Genomic DNA, 19762 nt, shown 5'->3' on the forward strand with positions numbered 1-19762 from the left:
AAAAAGCAAATTATATTGTATACCCTTTGAGTTCCCAATTTCCATTCCACCCATACCCCCTTCCCGGTTTCAGTCCCCAACATAAGTCCATCAATCTCAAAAAACCATTAGCCCGGAGATTTTACATCCGAGGCTCTCAAGTCACTCTCATGTCCCCTCTGCCCGTCTTTTTGATAGTCCTTAATATTGAAAGCCAAATCTCGGGGAAGGTCCAACCCAACAGCATCCACATTCCTTCCAGCCAAACCTCCGTACTTAAAAGTAAGGCCTATGGGGTATTCCAAATCTTGTTTCATTCTCCTTTCAGATCCAAATGTCCCCAAAGCTCCAACTTCCACCTGAATCAAATTTATAATCCTAGGGTCATCTGATCTCCACATAAGGAGATCTCTCCATCTTTCACTTTCCAATTCAGGCCAAACTTCCATCTTCAAAAATTTATTTCCCCTTATTGCCATCATGTCAGGCCTCAAATTGCAGCTCTCCTTTCACATCTGCAGGGTTACGGCTCCCCCTTTCTTCTCTTCAGAGACAACATAATTCTCCTTCTCAAATTTCCCTGTTTGTTCAGTTGAATAAAATTCCTGTGCCGAGTTCTTATCAAGTTCAATGATGGTACTCAGTCTTGTGTCCAAAGTTGTAACATTTGTAGTCAAAACACCAATTTGACCATGGAACTTTCCCAAGAGAAAAAATGCCCTATTCAGTTCAGACTGGATTTCCTTTCCAACAGGCATTCTCTGCAATATCCCAAAGCTCCCTCTAGGGGAATTTAAGTTTCTTTTTACTCCTTTCAGCACAGATCCAAAAGTCCAGTTAAATTGTAACAGTCTGTCAGGGAACTGCCATCGGAAGGACAGGTGGTGAGAAGGCTTCAGGAGAATAGGAGAGCCTCTTCTTCAGCAGAAGAGGGAACCAGTAGGGGGAGTGCTAGAGCTCCAAAGGAAAGGGAGTCGGAGGGGAGGCTCTGGGATACTTCCAGTGGGAACAGCGAGGAGGTATCAGAACAGCCCTTAAGAACTCCCACCCCCCGCCGGAAGCTGTCACGCAGGGAATCCAGGAGGCGCATGTCTGTGAAACAGCTTTTATGTTGGAAACGCTTCCGCAAACGCCCACTGTCAGATTCTACCAGCGACTGAGGGAGCCATGCTCAAGGGCTCCTCTCAAGGCAGGGTTTCACTAGACTGAGTGAGCTCTGAGGGATCGAGTTTCAACACACAAGCAGCTCATTATCCCACCACAGCAATCTGACAGTCCCTGAAAGCAGCTTGTGCAAAGAGAGGCATCATGAGCAACCCAGCCGGAGCAGGAGATGGGGGAGCAGCTGCAGCCGGTCCTAGCCTGGAAGAAAGGTACAGGATGTTGGAGGTACAGTTAGCTCTGCAAACGGCGAGGTTGGAGGAGAGGAGGGCTCATGATGCAGAAAAGGGGAAAGCCGCCCAGCTCTCGAGGAAAGTGCCAGGACTGGTGCAGAAGTTTGGGGGTGATCCCAGGAATTATCAAGCCTTCAGGACTGAGATGCAATATGCCCTCAATCTGCAGTTTGATGATTTTCCTGATGAGGATTCGAGGGTTGCTTTTGTGATTGGGCATCTCGAAGGCCCGGCCAGAGATTGGGTGAGACCACTAATGGCAGCCAATAATGAAGCCCTAAGGGACACAAGGAAGTTTTTTCGCGCCATGGATCTGATGTTTTCCAGCGAGATTGAGCAGGGAGTGGCGCGCAGGCAGTTAATGGCGTGTAAACAAGGGAACCGATCTGTCCGTGAGTACTGGACTGAGTTCACCATGTTGATCCATAAATTAGGATGGGATTTGTCAGCGGAACCGATACAAATGCTGTTCGAAGAAGGACTATCTTCGGCAGTGAAAGACGAACTTTCCCGGGGGCCCAGGGCGGAGTCTATGGACCTTCTGACTAAATCAGCGCTGGCCATAGGCTCACGCCAGGAGGCCAGAGCCTTGGAGAAGCGGGAAGGGAAAGGGGAGCGTTGGAGGGATTTCCGCATTCCAGAGATGCCAGAGCAGCCTTCTCTGCCAGCAGAGCCGATGGAAATCGGAACAGCGCGCGCGCGCGCAATTTCAAACCCCAGTGAAGGGCGAAAGAAGGAGGGAAAAGGCGCCAAGAAATGTTTTCTCTGCCAACAGCCAGGTCATTTTGCCAGAGTTTGTCCGCAAAGAAAGGAATGGCAAGGAATGGCGGGAGCTGTTGGGGAGGAGGGAGAAGGAGCTAAGGAGCAAGTAAAAGCCAACGCCTGGCTGCCACCGACGGGGCACAGCAGCCAGGCCAAGGAACAGTAAATGTGCCCACGCCAGAACCCCCAAGACCAGCTCTTGTAATAGAGGTATTGCTGGAGCTGGCAAACGGACACCCACTAAAAGTGAAGGCGTTACTAGACTCAGGCAGCTCCTGCAACTTTATGAGTAAGGAGTTTGCAGCCGCCCATCAGATACAAACCATTCCTTTAAAAAATCCCCTGCAGGTGACCACGATTGATGGGAGGGCGCTGTTGGGGGGAGAAGTAGACCAGCAAACTGTCCCCATGACAATGAGGGTGGCAAGACACACAGAACGGATAGCGTTTAATATAGCCACGTTGGGAGGAGCGCCCATCATTTTGGGGATGAGCTGGCTAGCGCTGCATGATCCGCTTGTGGGATGGCACCAGAGAGTGGTTTCCTTTGGGTCAGCACATTGTATGGGACACTGCACAGAAAGAGGGGGCCAAGTAGGGACTCAGGCCACGTTAGCAAAGATAGAAGCAATGGAACAAGGTAGGGTACCACGACAATATGCAGATTTTGCCGACGTCTTCAGCGAAAGGGAAGCAGATAAACTACCCCCGCACAGACCCTTTGACTGCCAAATCAACTTACTTCCAGGGGCGCAATTGCCAGTGGGCAAGGTGTATGCAATGTCTGACAGAGAAATGCAGGAGCTAAGGGAGTTTATTGACAAAAACCTCAAGCGTGGGTTCATCAGGGAGTCACGAGCGGTGGGGGGTAGTCCAGTGTTCTTTGTAGACAAAAAAAACTCGGACAAACCGAGATTAATTGTGGATTTCAGGGCCCTAAACGCAGTGTCCGAACCCGTGAGCTTCCCTATGCCCAGAATCGATGACATTCTGACCCGGGTGAGAAAAGGGAAGATTTTTACCAAGCTGGACCTGAGGGGGGCGTATAACCTGATACGTATGAGAAAGGGAGATGAGTGGAAAACCACTATGTTCACCCCCTTGGGGGCATTTGAGTACTGCGTTATGCCCTTCGGCCTCCAGGCGGGTTCCGCAGTATTTCAATCATTCATGAATCACGTACTGGGACCATTGCTGTACAAGAACTGCGCTGCGTTCTTGGACGATGTACTGGTGTGCTCGGAGGATGAAGAGCAGCATGTGCGAGATGTGCGAGAAGTACTGAGCAAACTGCAAGAAAACCAGCTGTGGGTGAAACTGGAGAAGTGTCAGTTCCACACCAGAGAGGTGGAATTCCTTGGGTACCGGTTGTCGGACAAGGGGCTGGCCATGGATCCTAGCAAGGTGCAAGCGGTGCTGGAATGGAGGACACCGAAAACTAAGAAAGATGTGCAGAGGTTTTTGGGGTTCGGAAACTTCTATCGGAAATTCATCAAGAACTTCGCCCATTTAACAGCCCCCATCACGGATTGTCTCAGCAGTAAGAAGAAATTTGTCTGGACGGAAGAAGCGCAGCGAGCTTTCGAAAGTTTAAAGAGGGCGTTTGCTTCGGAAGAACAACTCTTACACGTGGATCTGCAGCAGCCGATGAGGGTGGAAACCGACGCGTCTGACAGAGCGGTGGGGGCCGTGCTTCTGCAGCCAGGAGCGAATACGTCGGAATGGAGGCCGTGTGCCTTCTTCTCGAGGAAATTGAACAAGTCTGAGAGGAATTATACAGTGTACGACAGAGAATTACTCGCTGTCCACGAAGCGTTCAAGAGATGGAGACACCTGTTGATTGGAGCGCAACACAAGGTTCAAGTGCGGACAGACCACAAAAATCTAGAATACTGGAGGACAGCCCGAGTGTTGAACCAGAGACAAGTAAGATGGGCGCAAGAGTTCTCCAAGTTCAATTTTGAGATTCGCTACGTGCCAGGGGCTGAGAATGTCAGGGCGGACGCTCTCTCCAGAAAACCGGAGTACTTGGAGGGGGAAGGAGGGGCGGAAGAAAGACATATCATCTCAGAGGACCACTGGGTTTGTGGGGCGGCATTGGTGGGGCAAAGAGAACTGGTAGAGGGTATTGAAAACGATGAATATGCCCAAGAGAAACTTAGGGAACTCAGGGAGACAGGTGAGGACGCAGGGGGGTTTGAGGAAAAGAACGGAAAACTATATTACAAAGGGGCGCTCTACATACCAGGTGGGGAACTAAGAGGGCGGGTGCTTAAGCAGTTGCATGACAGCCCCACGGCGGGGCACTTCGGGCAGCACAAAACCATGTGGTTGGTTACCAGGGAGTTTTGGTGGCCCAAGGTGCGGGAGGACGTGCGGGAGTATGTCAGGGGATGCGACAGGTGCCAAAGAGCAAAGGGAGAGAGGTTGGCGCCAGCGGGGTTATTAGAACCCTTACCCACCCCAGAAAGGCCATGGGAGATGGTATCCATAGACTTCATGACCGATCTACCGAGATCCAAAGGGAAAACCGCGGTCATGGTGGTGGTAGATCTACTAACTAAGATGTGCCACTTTATAGCTTGTTCACATGCAGTGACAGCGGAAGAAACCGCAAGGTTGTTTGTGGAGCACATTTTTAGGTTGCATGGCGCCCCCTTGAGGGTTTTGAGCGACAGAGGAAAACAATTTACTTCTAGGTTCTGGAGGAAACTAATGAGCATGTTGCATGTGGAGGTAAGTTTTTCCGCCGCCAGACACCCAGAAACAAATGGGCAAGCAGAAAGGGCAAACGGGGTTTTGCAACAATATCTTAGGTGTTATGTAAAGGACAGAGAAACGGATTGGGTGGACTGGTTACCTCTGGCAGAATTTGCCTACAACAACGCGGAGAACGTGTCCACCGGGATGAGTCCCTTTCTAGCCAATTATGGGTGTCATCCTCGGGCGTTTCCAGGGGAGGGCGGGGGGAGGTGGAGTGTACCTGCAGCGGAAAATTTTGTTGAAGAGATGGAAGCGATCCACCGTCAGCTCCAACTCAACTTAGAGAAAGCCAAAGAAGAATATAAGAAGCAAGCTGACAGAAATAGGAGGGAAGGCGAAACCATAAGGGTGGGTAACCGGGTGTGGCTATCCACCCAAGGACTGCCGTTCAAGGGAGGGTGTAAGAAATTGAGACCCAAACGGTTGGGACCCTTTGAGGTCATACAGCAGGTGAACCCAGTAGCGTTCAAACTCCGATTGCCCAGTCACATGAAATTGCATCCAGTATTTCACAGGTCATTACTGTCGCCATACAGAGAGGGGTGTGAGTGGGGGGAACATGAGAGGGAGGTCACCCGGACACCCGTCATAGAAGAGAGAGAACGCAACATGGATGTGGCGGGGATCATTGATTCCAGGTGGAAGGGGAATCAGGTGGAATACTTGGTAGAATGGGAGGGGGAGGAAGAGTCAGAAAACGCATGGGTACCGGCAGAGGAAGTCAAAGACGAGATTTTAATAGAAACGTTTCATCGGCGTTTCCCAAGTAAACCACAACCAGTGGCAAGGTTTAGGAGGGAACACTTCGGGACTACAGATGAGGAAGGGGAATTTGAAGGGTTCCCAGAGTCGGAAGTGGAGGTGGAAACAGATTCCGACGAAGAAGAGGAAGAGGGGGAAAGAGGCGGTAGGCCGTGGTTAGAAGTGTTTGAATCCTCGGAGGATGAGGGGAGTTCCTTCCAGGGATTTCCGTCCTCGCCGCCAGTAAGAAAAGAGGCGGGAGGGGGTGAAGGGGGCCCTGGGGGGGAGGTGGATGTCAGGGAACTGCCATCGGAAGGACAGGTGGTGAGAAGGCTTCAGGAGAATAGGAGAGCCTCTTCTTCAGCAGAAGAGGGAACCAGTAGGGGGAGTGCTAGAGCTCCAAAGGAAAGGGAGTCGGAGGGGAGGCTCTGGGATACTTCCAGTGGGAACAGCGAGGAGGTATCAGAACAGCCCTTAAGAACTCCCACCCCCCGCCGGAAGCTGTCACGCAGGGAATCCAGGAGGCGCATGTCTGTGAAACAGCTTTTATGTTGGAAACGCTTCCGCAAACGCCCACTGTCAGATTCTACCAGCGACTGAGGGAGCCATGCTCAAGGGCTCCTCTCAAGGCAGGGTTTCACTAGACTGAGTGAGCTCTGAGGGATCGAGTTTCAACACACAAGCAGCTCATTATCCCACCACACAGTCCTTCCTTCTTTTCAAAGGCAGGCTCGTAACAAATATAGACAACAGAAACAAAGTCCTCTTTTTGCGTCTTGACAGCTAGCTTGACAGCTGTTAAATTGTTCTATACTTCATCAACGGGCTCTCACGGACCACTCCCAGGTATGGGGGGGGGTGGCACATCAATTCCCAAGTTTAATTCTTTTCCTGCAGGCTCCCCTGCTTCCAAATAAAATTTCTTATAGTGTCAATCCGTAGAATTAAAGTCCTTTACAGAAAAAAAGAAAAAAAATCTCTCCACGACCTTAGTTGACAGGTTCTTTGCTTTAAATTATTTACAGAAAGGGGAGGCGGACTTCCTGTTTGGACCTTCCCCAATCGTGCCGAATTTAAAAATATTTTTAAAAATCCAATTTCCGTACTACTCACGGGTTGTTGTTTGAAATCCGAATGTCCACAAAAAGAAGTCAGCGCTCTCTGACAATGGCTGTGCGGCTTCACTCCGCAAAAATAGCAGTCGATTCGAGACACCTCGCCACTCACCCTGCATCACTTCGGAACCCCCAAAAAGGGGTTTCCGTGTGAGTAGGGGGGGCGCTCCTGGTGTGAGCCGAATCCCACATTCCCAGGCTTCCTCCGCCTGGGATTTTTAGAGGGTCTCCGCCTTCGCCGCGGTGGCCAGACCCGATTTTGGCGGAGCGGGTTCCTCTGAGTCAGAGGAATTCTGCCATTGCCGATGGTGCTAACCCGGAAGTCTAAATACCTTTTTCATTTCATTATAAATCATCTCCCAGAATGTCTTAATCCTTGGGCATGTCCACCAAAGGTGAAAGAATGTACCTTCAGTCTCATTACATTTCCAACATTTATTTTCAGGCAAGTGATAGATCTTTGCAAGCTTGACTGGCGTTATGTACCACCTGTAAATCATTTTCATTAAATTCTCTCTTAGGGCATTACATGCCGTAAATTTCATACCTGTGGTCCATAACTGTTCCCAGTCAGCCATCATAATGTTATGTCCAACATCTTGTGCCCATTTAATCATAGCAGATTTCACCGTTTCGTCCTGAGTATTCCATTTCAACAGCAAGTTATACATTCTTGACAGATTCTTAATTTTAGGGTCTAACAATTCTGTTTCCAATTTTGATTTTTCCACCTGGAAGCCAACTTTTTTATCCAAATTATATGCCTCCATTATTTGATAATAATGGAGTCTTCCTGGTACTTCTCTCTCTCATTCACAGTTAAGTTTTTCTCTAGAACCTTAGTTTTTGTCTTGTTCAACTTAAAACCTGCTACCTGACCAAATTCTTGAATCAATTCCAGTACCCTTTTGGTACTAGATTCTGGCTCCTGCAAAGTCAATACTAAATTGTCGGCAAATGCTTTCAATTTGTACTGTTTAGCTTCCACTTGTATGCCTTTAACCAATTGGTCCTTTCTGATCATATTTAACAAAACCTCCAGGACCGATATAAAAAGCAATGGAGAGATTGGGCAACCTTGTCGTGTTCCTTTCTCAATCTTAAACTCTTCTGTCACTACATTATTCACAATTAATTTTGCCTTTTGCTCTGAGTTAATTGCACCTATAGCATTTTCAAAACCTTGGCCTACCCCCATCCCCTGTAAATTCTTCTTCATAAAACTCCAAGAGATGTTGTCAAAGGCCTTCTCTGCGTCCACAAAAATCAAAACTGCCTTAGTATTAATATTCACTTGTAATTTTTCTAAAATATTAATTATATTTCTCGTATTATCAGACAAATGTCTGCCCGGGAGAAAGCCGGCTTGGTCTTTATGAATTTCTTCTATTAACCCCTTTTTTAATCTTTTAGCCAAAATATCTGCAAAAATTTTGTAATCCACATTAAGCAACGATATGGGGCGGTAGTTCTTAAGCTGTCTCTTTTCAGTCTCTGTTTTTGGTATAAGTGTAATATAAGCTTCCTTCCATGACTCTGGTGCCCTTTTTGTCGGTTTGCAAGCCCCCTCCATAGAGGCTGGCCCCTCTCACTGTCCTCGGAGCTTGCTTACCGGTAACCTCCTCTGGCTGATATCCAGACAGACCAGGGAGATTTTGATAGGCAACATTTTCCCAAGCATGGGCAAAATGCACAACCCCTCCCTCCTGCTTCCGCAGGGGAAAGAAAATAAGTCAGAAATCTATTTACATGATGTTTATTTCTGACATTACAGCACTAGAGAAAAACACGTCCTTTCAGTTCAGTTCTTCCAGCAAGTCTGACAAACTTTCTGAACATGCGCACACAGAAGGTTTCAAGTTACACTCTTCACAAAGACTTATCCAGCCTGTGAACGTCCTGGGAAATTTTTCTTTCCCACAGATAAGTGCATCATGTGGTGTCAACAATCTGGCTGTCTGCAGTGGTGATGTTTCCATATACTGACACTTTCCCCCTCCAATATTTCGTTACAGACTTCCTTCAGTGGTTGTATTAACCATTCTTTCAGAGACCTGTAGTACCTTGAAGTCAATCCATCCGGTCCTGGATGGCCCCTTCCACTTCCTGATCTGTTATTTTGTAGTTCAACATTAACTGGTTTCCCTGAGAGATTTTATGTAATCCATTTATTTTCAGAAATCGATCAATATCCATTTCCTTCTCCTTCTCCTGTGTATAAAGTTGTTTAAAATACCTCTGGAAACACTTCCTAATCTCCGCTGGGTTCTGAATATTCTTTCCTTCCACTTCCAAATTCGTAATAGTATTAAGTTTTTGTCTTTTTTTCATTTGCCAAGCCAGCAATTTCCCACATTTATTTGCCGATTCAAATGTCTTTTGTCTCATCTGTTTGATCTTCCATTCTATTTCCTGATTCGTCAATTTTATGAATTGTACTTGATATAACTTTATCTCTTTCAGGATCTCCTGTCATTTTGGTTTTCCTCTCAACTTCTTCTCACCTTCCTTTATTTTTTCCAAAATTTTATCCTTTTTTTCATTTTGGGTTCTCTTCTTAATTGCATTCTGTTGTATCAGGAATCCTCTCAGGACCGCCTTGCTTGCATCCCAGATTACTCTTTTTTCCACTGTTGTGCTCATATTTGTCTCGAAATAGTCTCATGGTTTTTTGGGCATTCTTGATCACTTCTTCACTCCTAAACAATGTGTCATTCATCCTCCATCTGAAGGAACCAATTGGCGTCAATCTCATTTCCATCTTCACTGCATTATGATCAAAGCAAGTCTTGGGGCAAATCTCCACTTTACTGGTCTTCGGAGCCAATCCTCTAGTTACCCAAATCTGGTAAATTCTTGTCCATGTCATTTTGGCCTCAGAGAAGAAAGTTCCCTCTCTTCCCAGAGGGTTCTTCATTCTCCAAATATCAGCTAAGTCCATATTTTCAGTCATGTCAAAAAAAGTTTTTGGTAGTCTACCATCTTTGGTGACTACCTGTCTCTGGGCCTTATCCATGTTTGTAGACACCACTCCATTCATATCTCCCATCAAAATCATATTATAGTCCATATAATCCAACAGAATCTCATGTAATTTCTTTAAAAATTCCGATTTTCCTTCATTTGGTGCATAGATGCCTACTATCAAGAATTTCTCTCCTTGTGATTGAATTTCGATTGCAACGAATCTTCCTTGGTCATCTTTGAATATAAATTTCGGTGATAGGCTCTCTTTTGCATAGAGGACTACTCCTCTTTTTTGAACTTTATCTGATGAAATGAATTCATGACCCAATCTTTTATTACTCAATATCTTCCTGTGTAGCCTTATCACATGTGTTTCTTGTAGGCAGATCAAGTCCAATTGTTCTTTTTTTAATAAATGAAAGACTGCGCCTTTTTTCGGGGGAGTTCAGTCCATTAACATTCCAACTTACTCTGATTTTCCTCCAACTGCCCCCAGTGCTTGCTCTTCTTCTGTTGGTAGTATCGATGGCAGGTTCACTAGGGGGTCCAATCCAAAGGATAATGCTGCTATCTCCACTGTTCCTTCATTTGGTGACCTTCTGTCCAATGCTCTTTGTTCAAGTCCTCTATCTGGCGATTTCCTGTTCGATGCTCTTGGCTCTTTTCCAGCTTCCTTCTGCAAGTCTTCTTCGTATTTATCCAAAAACTTTACCTTGTCTTCTACCGATGTTATTTTGATTTTCCTTCCTTTGAAACTGAAGGATAAACCTTGGGGAAACTCCCACCTAAATTTGATTTCGTTCTTTCTCAGCAGGACAACCAAATCTCCATAGTCAGGCCTAAGATCCAGAAGATATTTTGGGATGTCTTTAAAAAGTTCCACTCTTGACTGTTGAACTTCTAAGTTCTTCCGATTGTGCCAACCCAAAATTTTATCTCTTTCTTCTTTAGTTTGGAGGGTAATCAAACAATCTCGTATTCTATTTTTCTCTTTTCCCCCTCCTCTTCCAAGTCTGAAAGGCCTCACAATTTTAAATTCCTCTTGATCCAAAGCCACGTCCCAAAAATCAGCAAATTCCTGCATAAGAAAGTCTATCAAACTTTCCTTCTCCAATTCAGGCAAAGCCCTGATCCTCAAGTTCGTCTGTTTTTCTTCAAGTTCAATCATAGAAAGGGTCAATTTGTGATCGTCAAGTTGCCTCTGCAGGTCTGGAACTCTCACTCTCTAATTGTATTACTTTGCATTCCACAGCAGCAGCTTTTCCCCTAGCTTCCTCTGCTGTCTGCCGTATCAAAGTAGACTTCTGTACCAATTTCTGAATAGCCTCTGTATTGGTATTCACTTTGTGTCCCAACTTATTTATACTTTCTGTATTTAAATTTATACTTTCTCTGTTTAAGTCAATTTTAGTAGTTGCCGTGTCAACTTTCTTGTTAAGTTGATCCAAAGAGTCACTTATCTTGCTTAGTGCCACCGCTAAAGCGTCTTCTGACATTCCTTTCAATTTAGAATGTACTGGCACAGCAGCTGCAGAGGAAGAGGGACCTGATGTTGAGGCTCTCCTTGGCTGCTGCAAAGTCTTCCCAGACCTTAATGTTTTTTCAGAAGTTGGCTGATCTATTTTTTCCTTTCCATCTGCCATAACACTTAAAGATTCAAGGTCAGTCTCACAGTCACACAGTTTATCTTGCAGTGGAAATTCCCTAGCCCAGCTCTTGTAACAATAGCAGCTTCCTCTAGGGGGAAACAGTTTCTATTTGTCAAAACAAAATTAAAAAATTCCTTCCAGTAGCACCTTAAAGACCAACTAAGTTAGTTCTTGGTATGAGCTTTCGTGTGCATGCACACTTCTTCAGATACACTGAAACAGAAGTCACCAGACCCTTCTATATAGTGAGAAGGTGGGGAGGGGTATTACTCAGAAGGGTGGTGGGATTGGGTGATTGGCAGATAGCTGTGATGAGCCTGTTGACGACTCTTAACGACTGCAATAGGTCTTACAGGAAAAAGCAAGGGGTGAGAAGGTGAAAAATGGCTTTGTCATGTATAATGAGATAAGAATCCAATGTCTTTGTTCAGACCAGGTCTCTCCATGGTTTTAAGTTTGGTAATAAGTTGCAATTCAGCAGCTTCCTACTGGAAGGAATTTTTTTATTTTGTTTTGACTATGGCAGACCAACACGGCTACCTATCTGTACAGTTTCTATTTGTATTAGTCTGTAATTTCCAAATATCCAAATACAGTTCAAATAAGTAGACTTAGTTTCAATTTTCAACTTTTAGTCCTTTATAACACAGACGGAAACAGTCGCAAGAATGTAATTCAATGTATCTCTTCTTATTTATCTAGCTGTCAACGAACGTTCCAAAGCACCTCAATAGGAGTCCGTTCCCAGGGTCAGAGCGGTAGTGGTTTTAACTCTCTTCCCACTCTCTCCTGCAGGCAAATTCAGTCCGAAACTTCCCCCCCTCTTCTCCTGCATCCGAGGGGGGTTCAATATTGATATTTTTTTCCCGGTGAAAATTTAGCCCTTTACAAGTAGGCTTTCCAAGGCTTCAGCTTACAGCTTCCTTGCTTCAGTCTATGTACAAAAGGGGGAAGGCGGACTTCCTATGTTGAACCTCCCCTGTTTTTGTTGCCAGATTAAAGCTTTTTGAAAATCCAATTCTCCTACTTTATTCTACTCACGGGTAGTTGCTGTAATGTCCGATTAACCACAGGAAAAGGTCAGCGCTCTCCGGTAACGTCTATGCGGCTTCGCTCCGTGGAAAAAGCAGTCGATTCAAAGCACCGCGCCACTCACCTCACATCGCTCCAGATCCCCGAAATCGGGTTTCCCCGCGAGCAGGGGAGGCGCAAAAGGTGCCAGCCGAATCCCCACGTTCACAGGCTTCAGCGCCTGCTATTTTTAACGGGTGTCCGCCTTCGCCGTGGCGGCCAGACCCAAATTCCCACGGGGCAAATTCCTCTTGGTCAGAGGAATTCCGCCAGTACCGATGGCGCTAAACCCGGAAGTCCCATCTTTCCCAACATCAGGGTCTTTTCCAGGGAGTCTTCTCTTCTCACAAGGTGGCCAAAGTTTTGGAGCCTCAGCTTCACGATCTGTCCTTCCAGTGAGCACTCAGGGCTGATTTCCTTAAGAATGCCTGTAAGACAGAGCTATTCTGCCTGGCTTTCAATTTGAATTTAGCCTGGTCTTTTATTCCCCTTCCTCCCCCCCCCTCCGCTTTTTATGAAGACTACCCGCTCTGGGATCCCACAGCTAATTCTCCCCTGGTCTCCTCTCTGGCCCAAATAGGACTAATTTAGCCAGCTAGCCCTGGTGATCATCTAATGTTTTGAAGCCTTAATCGTGCTGCCCCTCCGTGAGAAAACAGAGGAGTCAAACTGACACCAGGGTGTGGTTCATGGAGAAAGAGTTTATTTAGTTCTGTGCAGAGGCGGCCAGCGGAATCGCTTCCAAAGGCTGGCGGCGTTTACAGCAAATAGGCAAGCACTTTTATACCTTTCCCTATCGTCTCACCCCTCGTCATCCTTTCCTTATCTAATCATGATACATTCTTTCCATTCATTCCATTCCCTTATATGGCTTGTGCAATGCCTTGTTGGCATTTCTTAATTGGTCCCTGACAGTCCCCCCCTGGGCATGTGCCCTAAGCCTTGCCTATGCAATTTACTCACATGACTTGTTTACTCCGGGACCGCCCTTGCATGTTTCCGCCCTACCTTATCTCTCTGCACATTCCATGGCCCTACCTTAATCTTCATTTTACATTCTTGTGTCCTTCAGTTTATTGGCTGGATTTCCCCCCTAAATTGATTTTTGAATTCTGAATTTATTGTTATTCACGTTTTATACTGTATTTTATGCTGTTTTTTGTTGCATCAATTAAGTGTTTTAAATTTGTTGTTAGCCGCCCTGAGCCCAGTTTTCTGAACAGGGAAGGGTGGGGTATAAATAAAAAAATATTATTATTATTTATTATAAAAGGTTTTAAAACAGTACAAAAACCAACAACTAAATATGGGTTAAAACAATAAAAGGTATACACCTATTGAAGTGACCTTTGTACACGACTGGGAAAGCTTGTTGGGGGAAAAATGTCTTCCTTTTGGGGGGGAAAGTGCAGAGTCATATTCTGAATGCAGTTCCAAAGAACAGGGACATTCACTCTGAAAGACACAATGTGAATCACTGTGGGGCTGGCCTGCCCAATAATTCCTCTCACTAACTCCACAGTTTATTACTGGTGCTAAGGGCTCCTCCAGAAAACTTTTTTTAATTGCACATTCATAATGATTTGTGCTCATAATACTTTCAAGGTGGTTGTATCCAACTTCATTGTCAATACTATTTATGCCTGCAAAGATTTTGAGGTGATCATACAGTTTCATTTCCATTCTGTCACATCCTTTAACTTTCTGCTGAAAACTACAAATGCACAAACTTATTTTTGTCCCACTTTTGTTGCAATATAGTTTCCCCAGACAGAAATAATGCAGTAGTGTTCAGGCAGTTTTGCAGAAGAATTAACAAAGCAGAATATATCCACCATTGATGCATTACGTCTTGTCAAAAATCTGGTGCAGAATTCACCCTCAGTAAAAAACCCCAAACCTGTCTAGCTGGACCAGTAGAAGTAGTAACTGGTTGACACCACACATTATATCCTTAAAAACAGTGTCGAAAAATTGGCTGAATTGGGTTTGTTTGGTTTTCCATACTTTTTATTGAAACTTTTCAGAAACACTAACTAAGCAAACAACAAAAAAAGTAAAAGAGAGAAAGAAACGCCAAGCTCTCTCTCTCAAAGGTAGATCTTAACTCTTGTCTCACACAGAAGGGAGTGGACCCTCCCAGCTCTCACCTGGGTGCTTCCCTTTCTTCCCCCAGTCTCCCACCCTGGGAGATCTTTCCTTCTCTGCCTCTCACACAGGGTCTTTCACCAGCCGGCTGTCACCTTCAAGTGTGTACCCAATAGTCCTCCTCCATTCCAGTATGGTGACTTTATCTCCCAAAAAATTCCAACCATTCCTCCATGTTTTTTTTTATATAAAAAACAAATTCTTCATTTCTATTTAAACAGGAATCTCTGCACTGTAGTCATATACAGTGGTACCTCAGGTTAAGTATTTAATTCGTTCCGGAGGTCCGTACTTAACCTGAAACTGTTCTTAACCTGAAGCACCACTTTAGCTAATGGGGCCTCCTGCTGCTGCCGCGCCGCCAGAGCCCGATTTCTGTTCTCATCCTGAAGCAAAGTTCTTAACCTGAAGCACTATTTTTGGGTTAGCGGAGTCTGTAACCTGAAGCGTATGTAACCTGAAGTGTATGTAACCTGAGGTACCACTGTACAATATTGAAAAATAACCCATAGTTATTTACTTGTTGTATATTCATTATTTTACACCCAGTTTTATATCTTGTGATCCCATTTCCTGTAGGCAGTGATTTTCCTTCCTAATTTAGCAAGAGAGAAAGAAAAAAGCTCCTTCCATTTCCACCACTTCCATTCTTTTCCCAATAGCATCACCAGAAGCTTGATAGATAGAAGTGAAATTTGATCGTGATGGCCTTCCATGGAAAGATCTAAACTTGTCGACATCACACTGTATCAGATACCAGGTTTCTCTTCAAAAATCAAAACGGTAGAGCTGTCGAGAAATCTCACTTTTTGCTGATACTGTAAAGTGAGCATGCCTGTGACGTCATTCTGAGCATCTGCACATGTGCGAGCAGCAAAACCCTGAAGTAACCTGTTCCGTTACTTCCGGGTCGCCGTGGGAGGCAACCTGAAAAGATTTAAGATTTAACCCGAAGCGACTTTAACCCGAGGTATGATTGTTGTTATATCTCACTGATTTTCAATAGGTATTGCATTATCAAATGGTCACACCTGGAGGCAACAGAGACGCTTTGTTGTAGTTACTCTGCGGAAGCTGTGGCGGGAAAAGAAAGGCATGGAGCAGCAAGTAGCAGAGGAGGCCCATCAGCTCGTGGAGGCTTTTGCACGTTCAAAGGGTATGTTATGCTAAGTGATGGTGCTGAGCTGGCATATGGAGATATATTTGTGTCCTACCTCTGTCCATTTTAGAAAGGAATGTGATATGTTTTTCTTGGTTCCTAATGGAGATCCCAGCAGTTTCTCTTGGCCACCATGAAACCCCACTCTCATTATGAACTGGACCAGCTGAGCTAACATTAGTATAACTTTATTTTGCAGGACAGCCACTTGACCCTTCCATGCCCATCGCTACTTCAGTCTCCAACGTGATATGTGCTGTGGCTTTTGGGCACCGGTTTGCTCTTGAAGATGAAAGGCTCCAGAAGCTGATAGAAGCCATAGATTTTTCCCTACAATTTGCATGTAGCTTTGGTTATGCTGTGAGTAGTCATTTCCATTCCTCCCAAACAGGTCTCCCAAGGGCCTTAATACCACAAATCAGTATTCTGATAGAGGGTTGGAGAAGTGAGATCAGGTTTAAATTGATCTGAGATAAGGGTCACTTACTATCTCACAGCTTGATCCATTGCTCATGATTATCATTGAGATAAAAAACACGTACAACCCCCCCCCCATAAAACAGCAACAAAAGAAGACTTTGTCCACCACAGGAGACTCTTTGGAGGGAAGATGGGACAAAAATGGAACAATGACTTTCAGAACAGGTCATCTAGAGCCCACCAATGGGAAGAGAGGTGAACAAAATAATCTTCTCAAGAAGGGAATTACATAGTTTTGTTGCCATCATGGAAAACTAAATGTGTCTACTCTATACCCACCTAGCAGTGGCAATCATGATGGCGTCCATGGTGAGGCCCCTGCAGCCATCACTTGGCTGGAATTTTTTTTAATGAAAGAGAGACCAGCAACTCAAGCACTATCGCTATTGCTGAGGAAAGCAGCCCCCTTCTGGATGATCAACTAAACCCTTTCCTCAAATTTAAGTTCAGTTCTCCACATTTCTACATCCATTCCTAATCTGTAAAAAAAAAAAAAAAAAAAAAGTACTCATGAAACTTACCGTACTTGAATTTCCCCCCATCCCTATTCTCCACCCATGTCCAACTAACACAAACGGGCACTAACTTGTTCCAGGAGAGGTCCTGAGATTGTGCCCAGTTTTGAAATTATGCTGGGAAGCTGGAAAAATATTTTGAGCCATACTTTTCTTTCACATGTTCAGCTAGGGATAATTCACAGAATCCAGTCATTGTGGGATTCCAGAGAAGCTATAGACACCTTCCTTCTTCTTAGTGAGACTCAAACTAATATGCTTGCCCTGAAGAAGAATGCAGATCATGTTTTATAAGTGCAATTCCAAAGCACAAACGGTTTGAACAAGCTTCCTCATGGTAATGGCAATATTTCTGCTATCTTTCCTTTAGCTTTATGAAATGCTCCCAGGGCTCATGAAACATCTCCCAGGACCCCACAAGAAACTTTTCTCCTGCGTGGAGATGGTGCTTTCATTTGCAAAGGAGGAGATAGAGAAGCATAAGGAGAATCAGTCTCTGCATGAGCCACAGGATCTCATTGATTTCTATCTACTTCAGATGGAGAAAGTAAGTATGTGCTTGAAACCGAATGCTGCTCATCCAAGGAATCATTATATTCCATGTTATGAGTGAACAGAGAGAGGAGCTGAGGGAAGTCTGGGGGGTGGGGTGGGAGGGCTGGTTTTCTTTTTGGGGAGGGGAAAATAGGGGGGGAATGAGGATGATATGTTTTTGATTAATTGTTATGTTGAAATCTTTAACAAAAAATAAATATAAGTGAATACTAATCTCTTGCCAGGACACCAATATCTCTCTCTGCCCCCCCACAACTCCCTCATAGTCATTTTAATTGCTAAAGTGAGTTGACATCCTTCCATAGGCATCTACTAAAATAGCTAGGAAAGGATAGATATTTTCATGTACAAATGTGAATGCAAATGAGTATCTGCTTCAAAACTGTAGGCCAGCGGTGTAGCGTGGGTTGTCAGCACCCGGGGCAAGGCAAGTAATTTGCGCCCCCTAACCCGGGGCAAGGCAAGTAATTTGCGCCCCCTAACCCGGGGCAAGGCAAGTAATTTGCGCCCCTAACCCCTAACCTGCCGCCGCTGCCAGCTTCTTTTTGCTGCTGCCTGGGTTGGGGTATTTACGGTAAGGTAGCCACAGCGGCGGTGGCGGGTCCGTGTCAGGTGATCTGAGGCGAGTTGCCGCTGGCGCTGCCGCCCAAACAACACCGCTTTCCCAGAGGAGGAGGGCAGAGAGGCGAGGAAAATGCAACATGGCCCAGCAGCTGCAGCAGCAGCGGCGGCGGCGGGGTTGTGAGGAGGGGCTGCCTGGCGTGTCCTCCGCGGCCCTGACGTGCAGGGACCGCGGCGAGCGCTGAGAGCCACTTTCTGCCGGACGCCTTCAGCCCGGACGCACGCACAGCTCCTCGGTTCCGCGAGACATGGGGCTCTGCTACAGCCTGCGCCCGAGGCTCTTCGGCGACTCCGGAGGCGGCGAGCGCGCCCCCCCAGATGTTGCGCCCGGTGCGGCCGGCCCCACTGCACCCCCCACACTATGCCACTGCTTTAGGCAGCTCATTCAAGGAATCATTATATTCCCTGTTATATGTGAATACTAATCCCTTGCCTGGAAACCAGTACAGTGGTACCTTGGTTCTCAAACTTAATCCGTTCCAGAAGTCTGTTCCAAAATCAAAGTGTTCCAAAACTGAGGCATGCTTTCCCATAGAAAGTAATGGAAAATGAATTAATCCATTCCAGACTTTTATAAACAACCCCTAAAACAGCAATTTAACGTGAATTTTTCTATCTAATGAGGCCATTGATCCATAAAATGAAAGCTGTAATCACTGTACTGTACTACAAAATAAATAAAACAGTATTGTGGATGGATAAAAATTAAAATTAAAATTCTTTCTTACCTGCGCTGATGATAGTCATTGTTTGGATGGTGGGTTTTTATCCATTTCCATAGTCACACAATCAATCAATCAATCATAAAATGAAGAACAAGCTACAGTCACAAAAATGAAAAAGCCACACAAACAAAAACGCAAAAAATAGCAAAAACAAAAGCACCAAATGCCTCCGTGAAGTTTTACATTTATTTTTCTGTCAAACGAGTGTGTTGGTAATAGTAGCCTGTTGGTTTTTGGTGAGTTTACCAGAAGTCTGGTAGGGACTTCTGACAGGAGCTTTACAAGATTGTTTTTGATAGTGAAGCCTACCTCATATATTTGACATTCTTGTTCAGATAGACCTTTCCAGAAGAATGTGTAGCCTCCTTTTTCTTCCTTCAGTTGTCCCTTGCCTGCTCTTTGAGTTTCTTGAAGCACTGCAATATTGATGTTAAAATGTCACATCTCTCTTGCAATGATGGCAGTTCTGCGTTCAGGATGCTCATTGTCTGTGTTATATCTGTCCATATATTCCATGTTCCAAAGTTCAATTGTCTTTTACCACCGCTGGGTGGTGACCCCACTGGGCGTGGTAATCCAGTCAGGGAAAAAGAGAGGCAGACTATGTTTAGGGCACCTTTTCTAGCCCCTCCCCCATTTTGGAGTGAGCAGAGTAGATCCTAAAAAGGGCTGCTCAGTCATGGATACAGCTGCCAAGCTGCTCAACTGCCTTGTTCCTTGAGTCAGAATGAGTGAATCTGTATCCACCGCCCATGTGCTGTTTCATGACTAAGGGCTTCCAGATTTCACAATCCTGCCCCTGTTACCATATGCTGATCACCATGGAACTTTTGGTGTTTGGGTTTGGGATGGGTTTTTTGGAAGATGCCTGTACGTGAATTTGTTTTATGTCTGTAAATCAGTGCACACTGACCAATGAACAGTCTTCACAGTAAGGCTCTGTTCTGATGGCATGAGTTGACATGGCAACCGGTAAATTCTTATTTGCTGCAGCTTTCATCCACCTTTACAGCCATTGTAACATACCGCTTGTTATCACCCACCTGTTCTGCCGTTGATGACTTCTTGGGTCATTCTTTGTCTAGCTGCTCCCCTTTGACCTTACCGCCGTGGGTGAC

General features: G+C 45.4%; 1 protein-coding gene across 1 annotated transcript in view; it reads left to right on the forward strand.

Annotated features, from left to right (window-relative positions):
- The window catches only part of LOC307217051 (cytochrome P450 2J5-like), a 31233-nt gene that overhangs the window by 7458 nt on the left and 4013 nt on the right, over positions 1–19762 (forward strand). Inside the window, exons 3-5 of the mRNA XM_079978064.1 lie at positions 15596–15745; positions 15948–16108; positions 17114–17290. Coding sequence (XP_079834190.1) covers positions 15596–15745; positions 15948–16108; positions 17114–17290 — 488 coding nt within the window. The remainder of the gene's footprint in view (positions 1–15595; positions 15746–15947; positions 16109–17113; positions 17291–19762) is intronic.

The sequence above is a fragment of the Podarcis cretensis genome, assembly GCF_951804945.1.
Source record: "Podarcis cretensis genome assembly, chromosome: 5".
In the NCBI taxonomy this organism is placed as follows: Eukaryota; Metazoa; Chordata; class Lepidosauria; order Squamata; family Lacertidae; genus Podarcis; species Podarcis cretensis.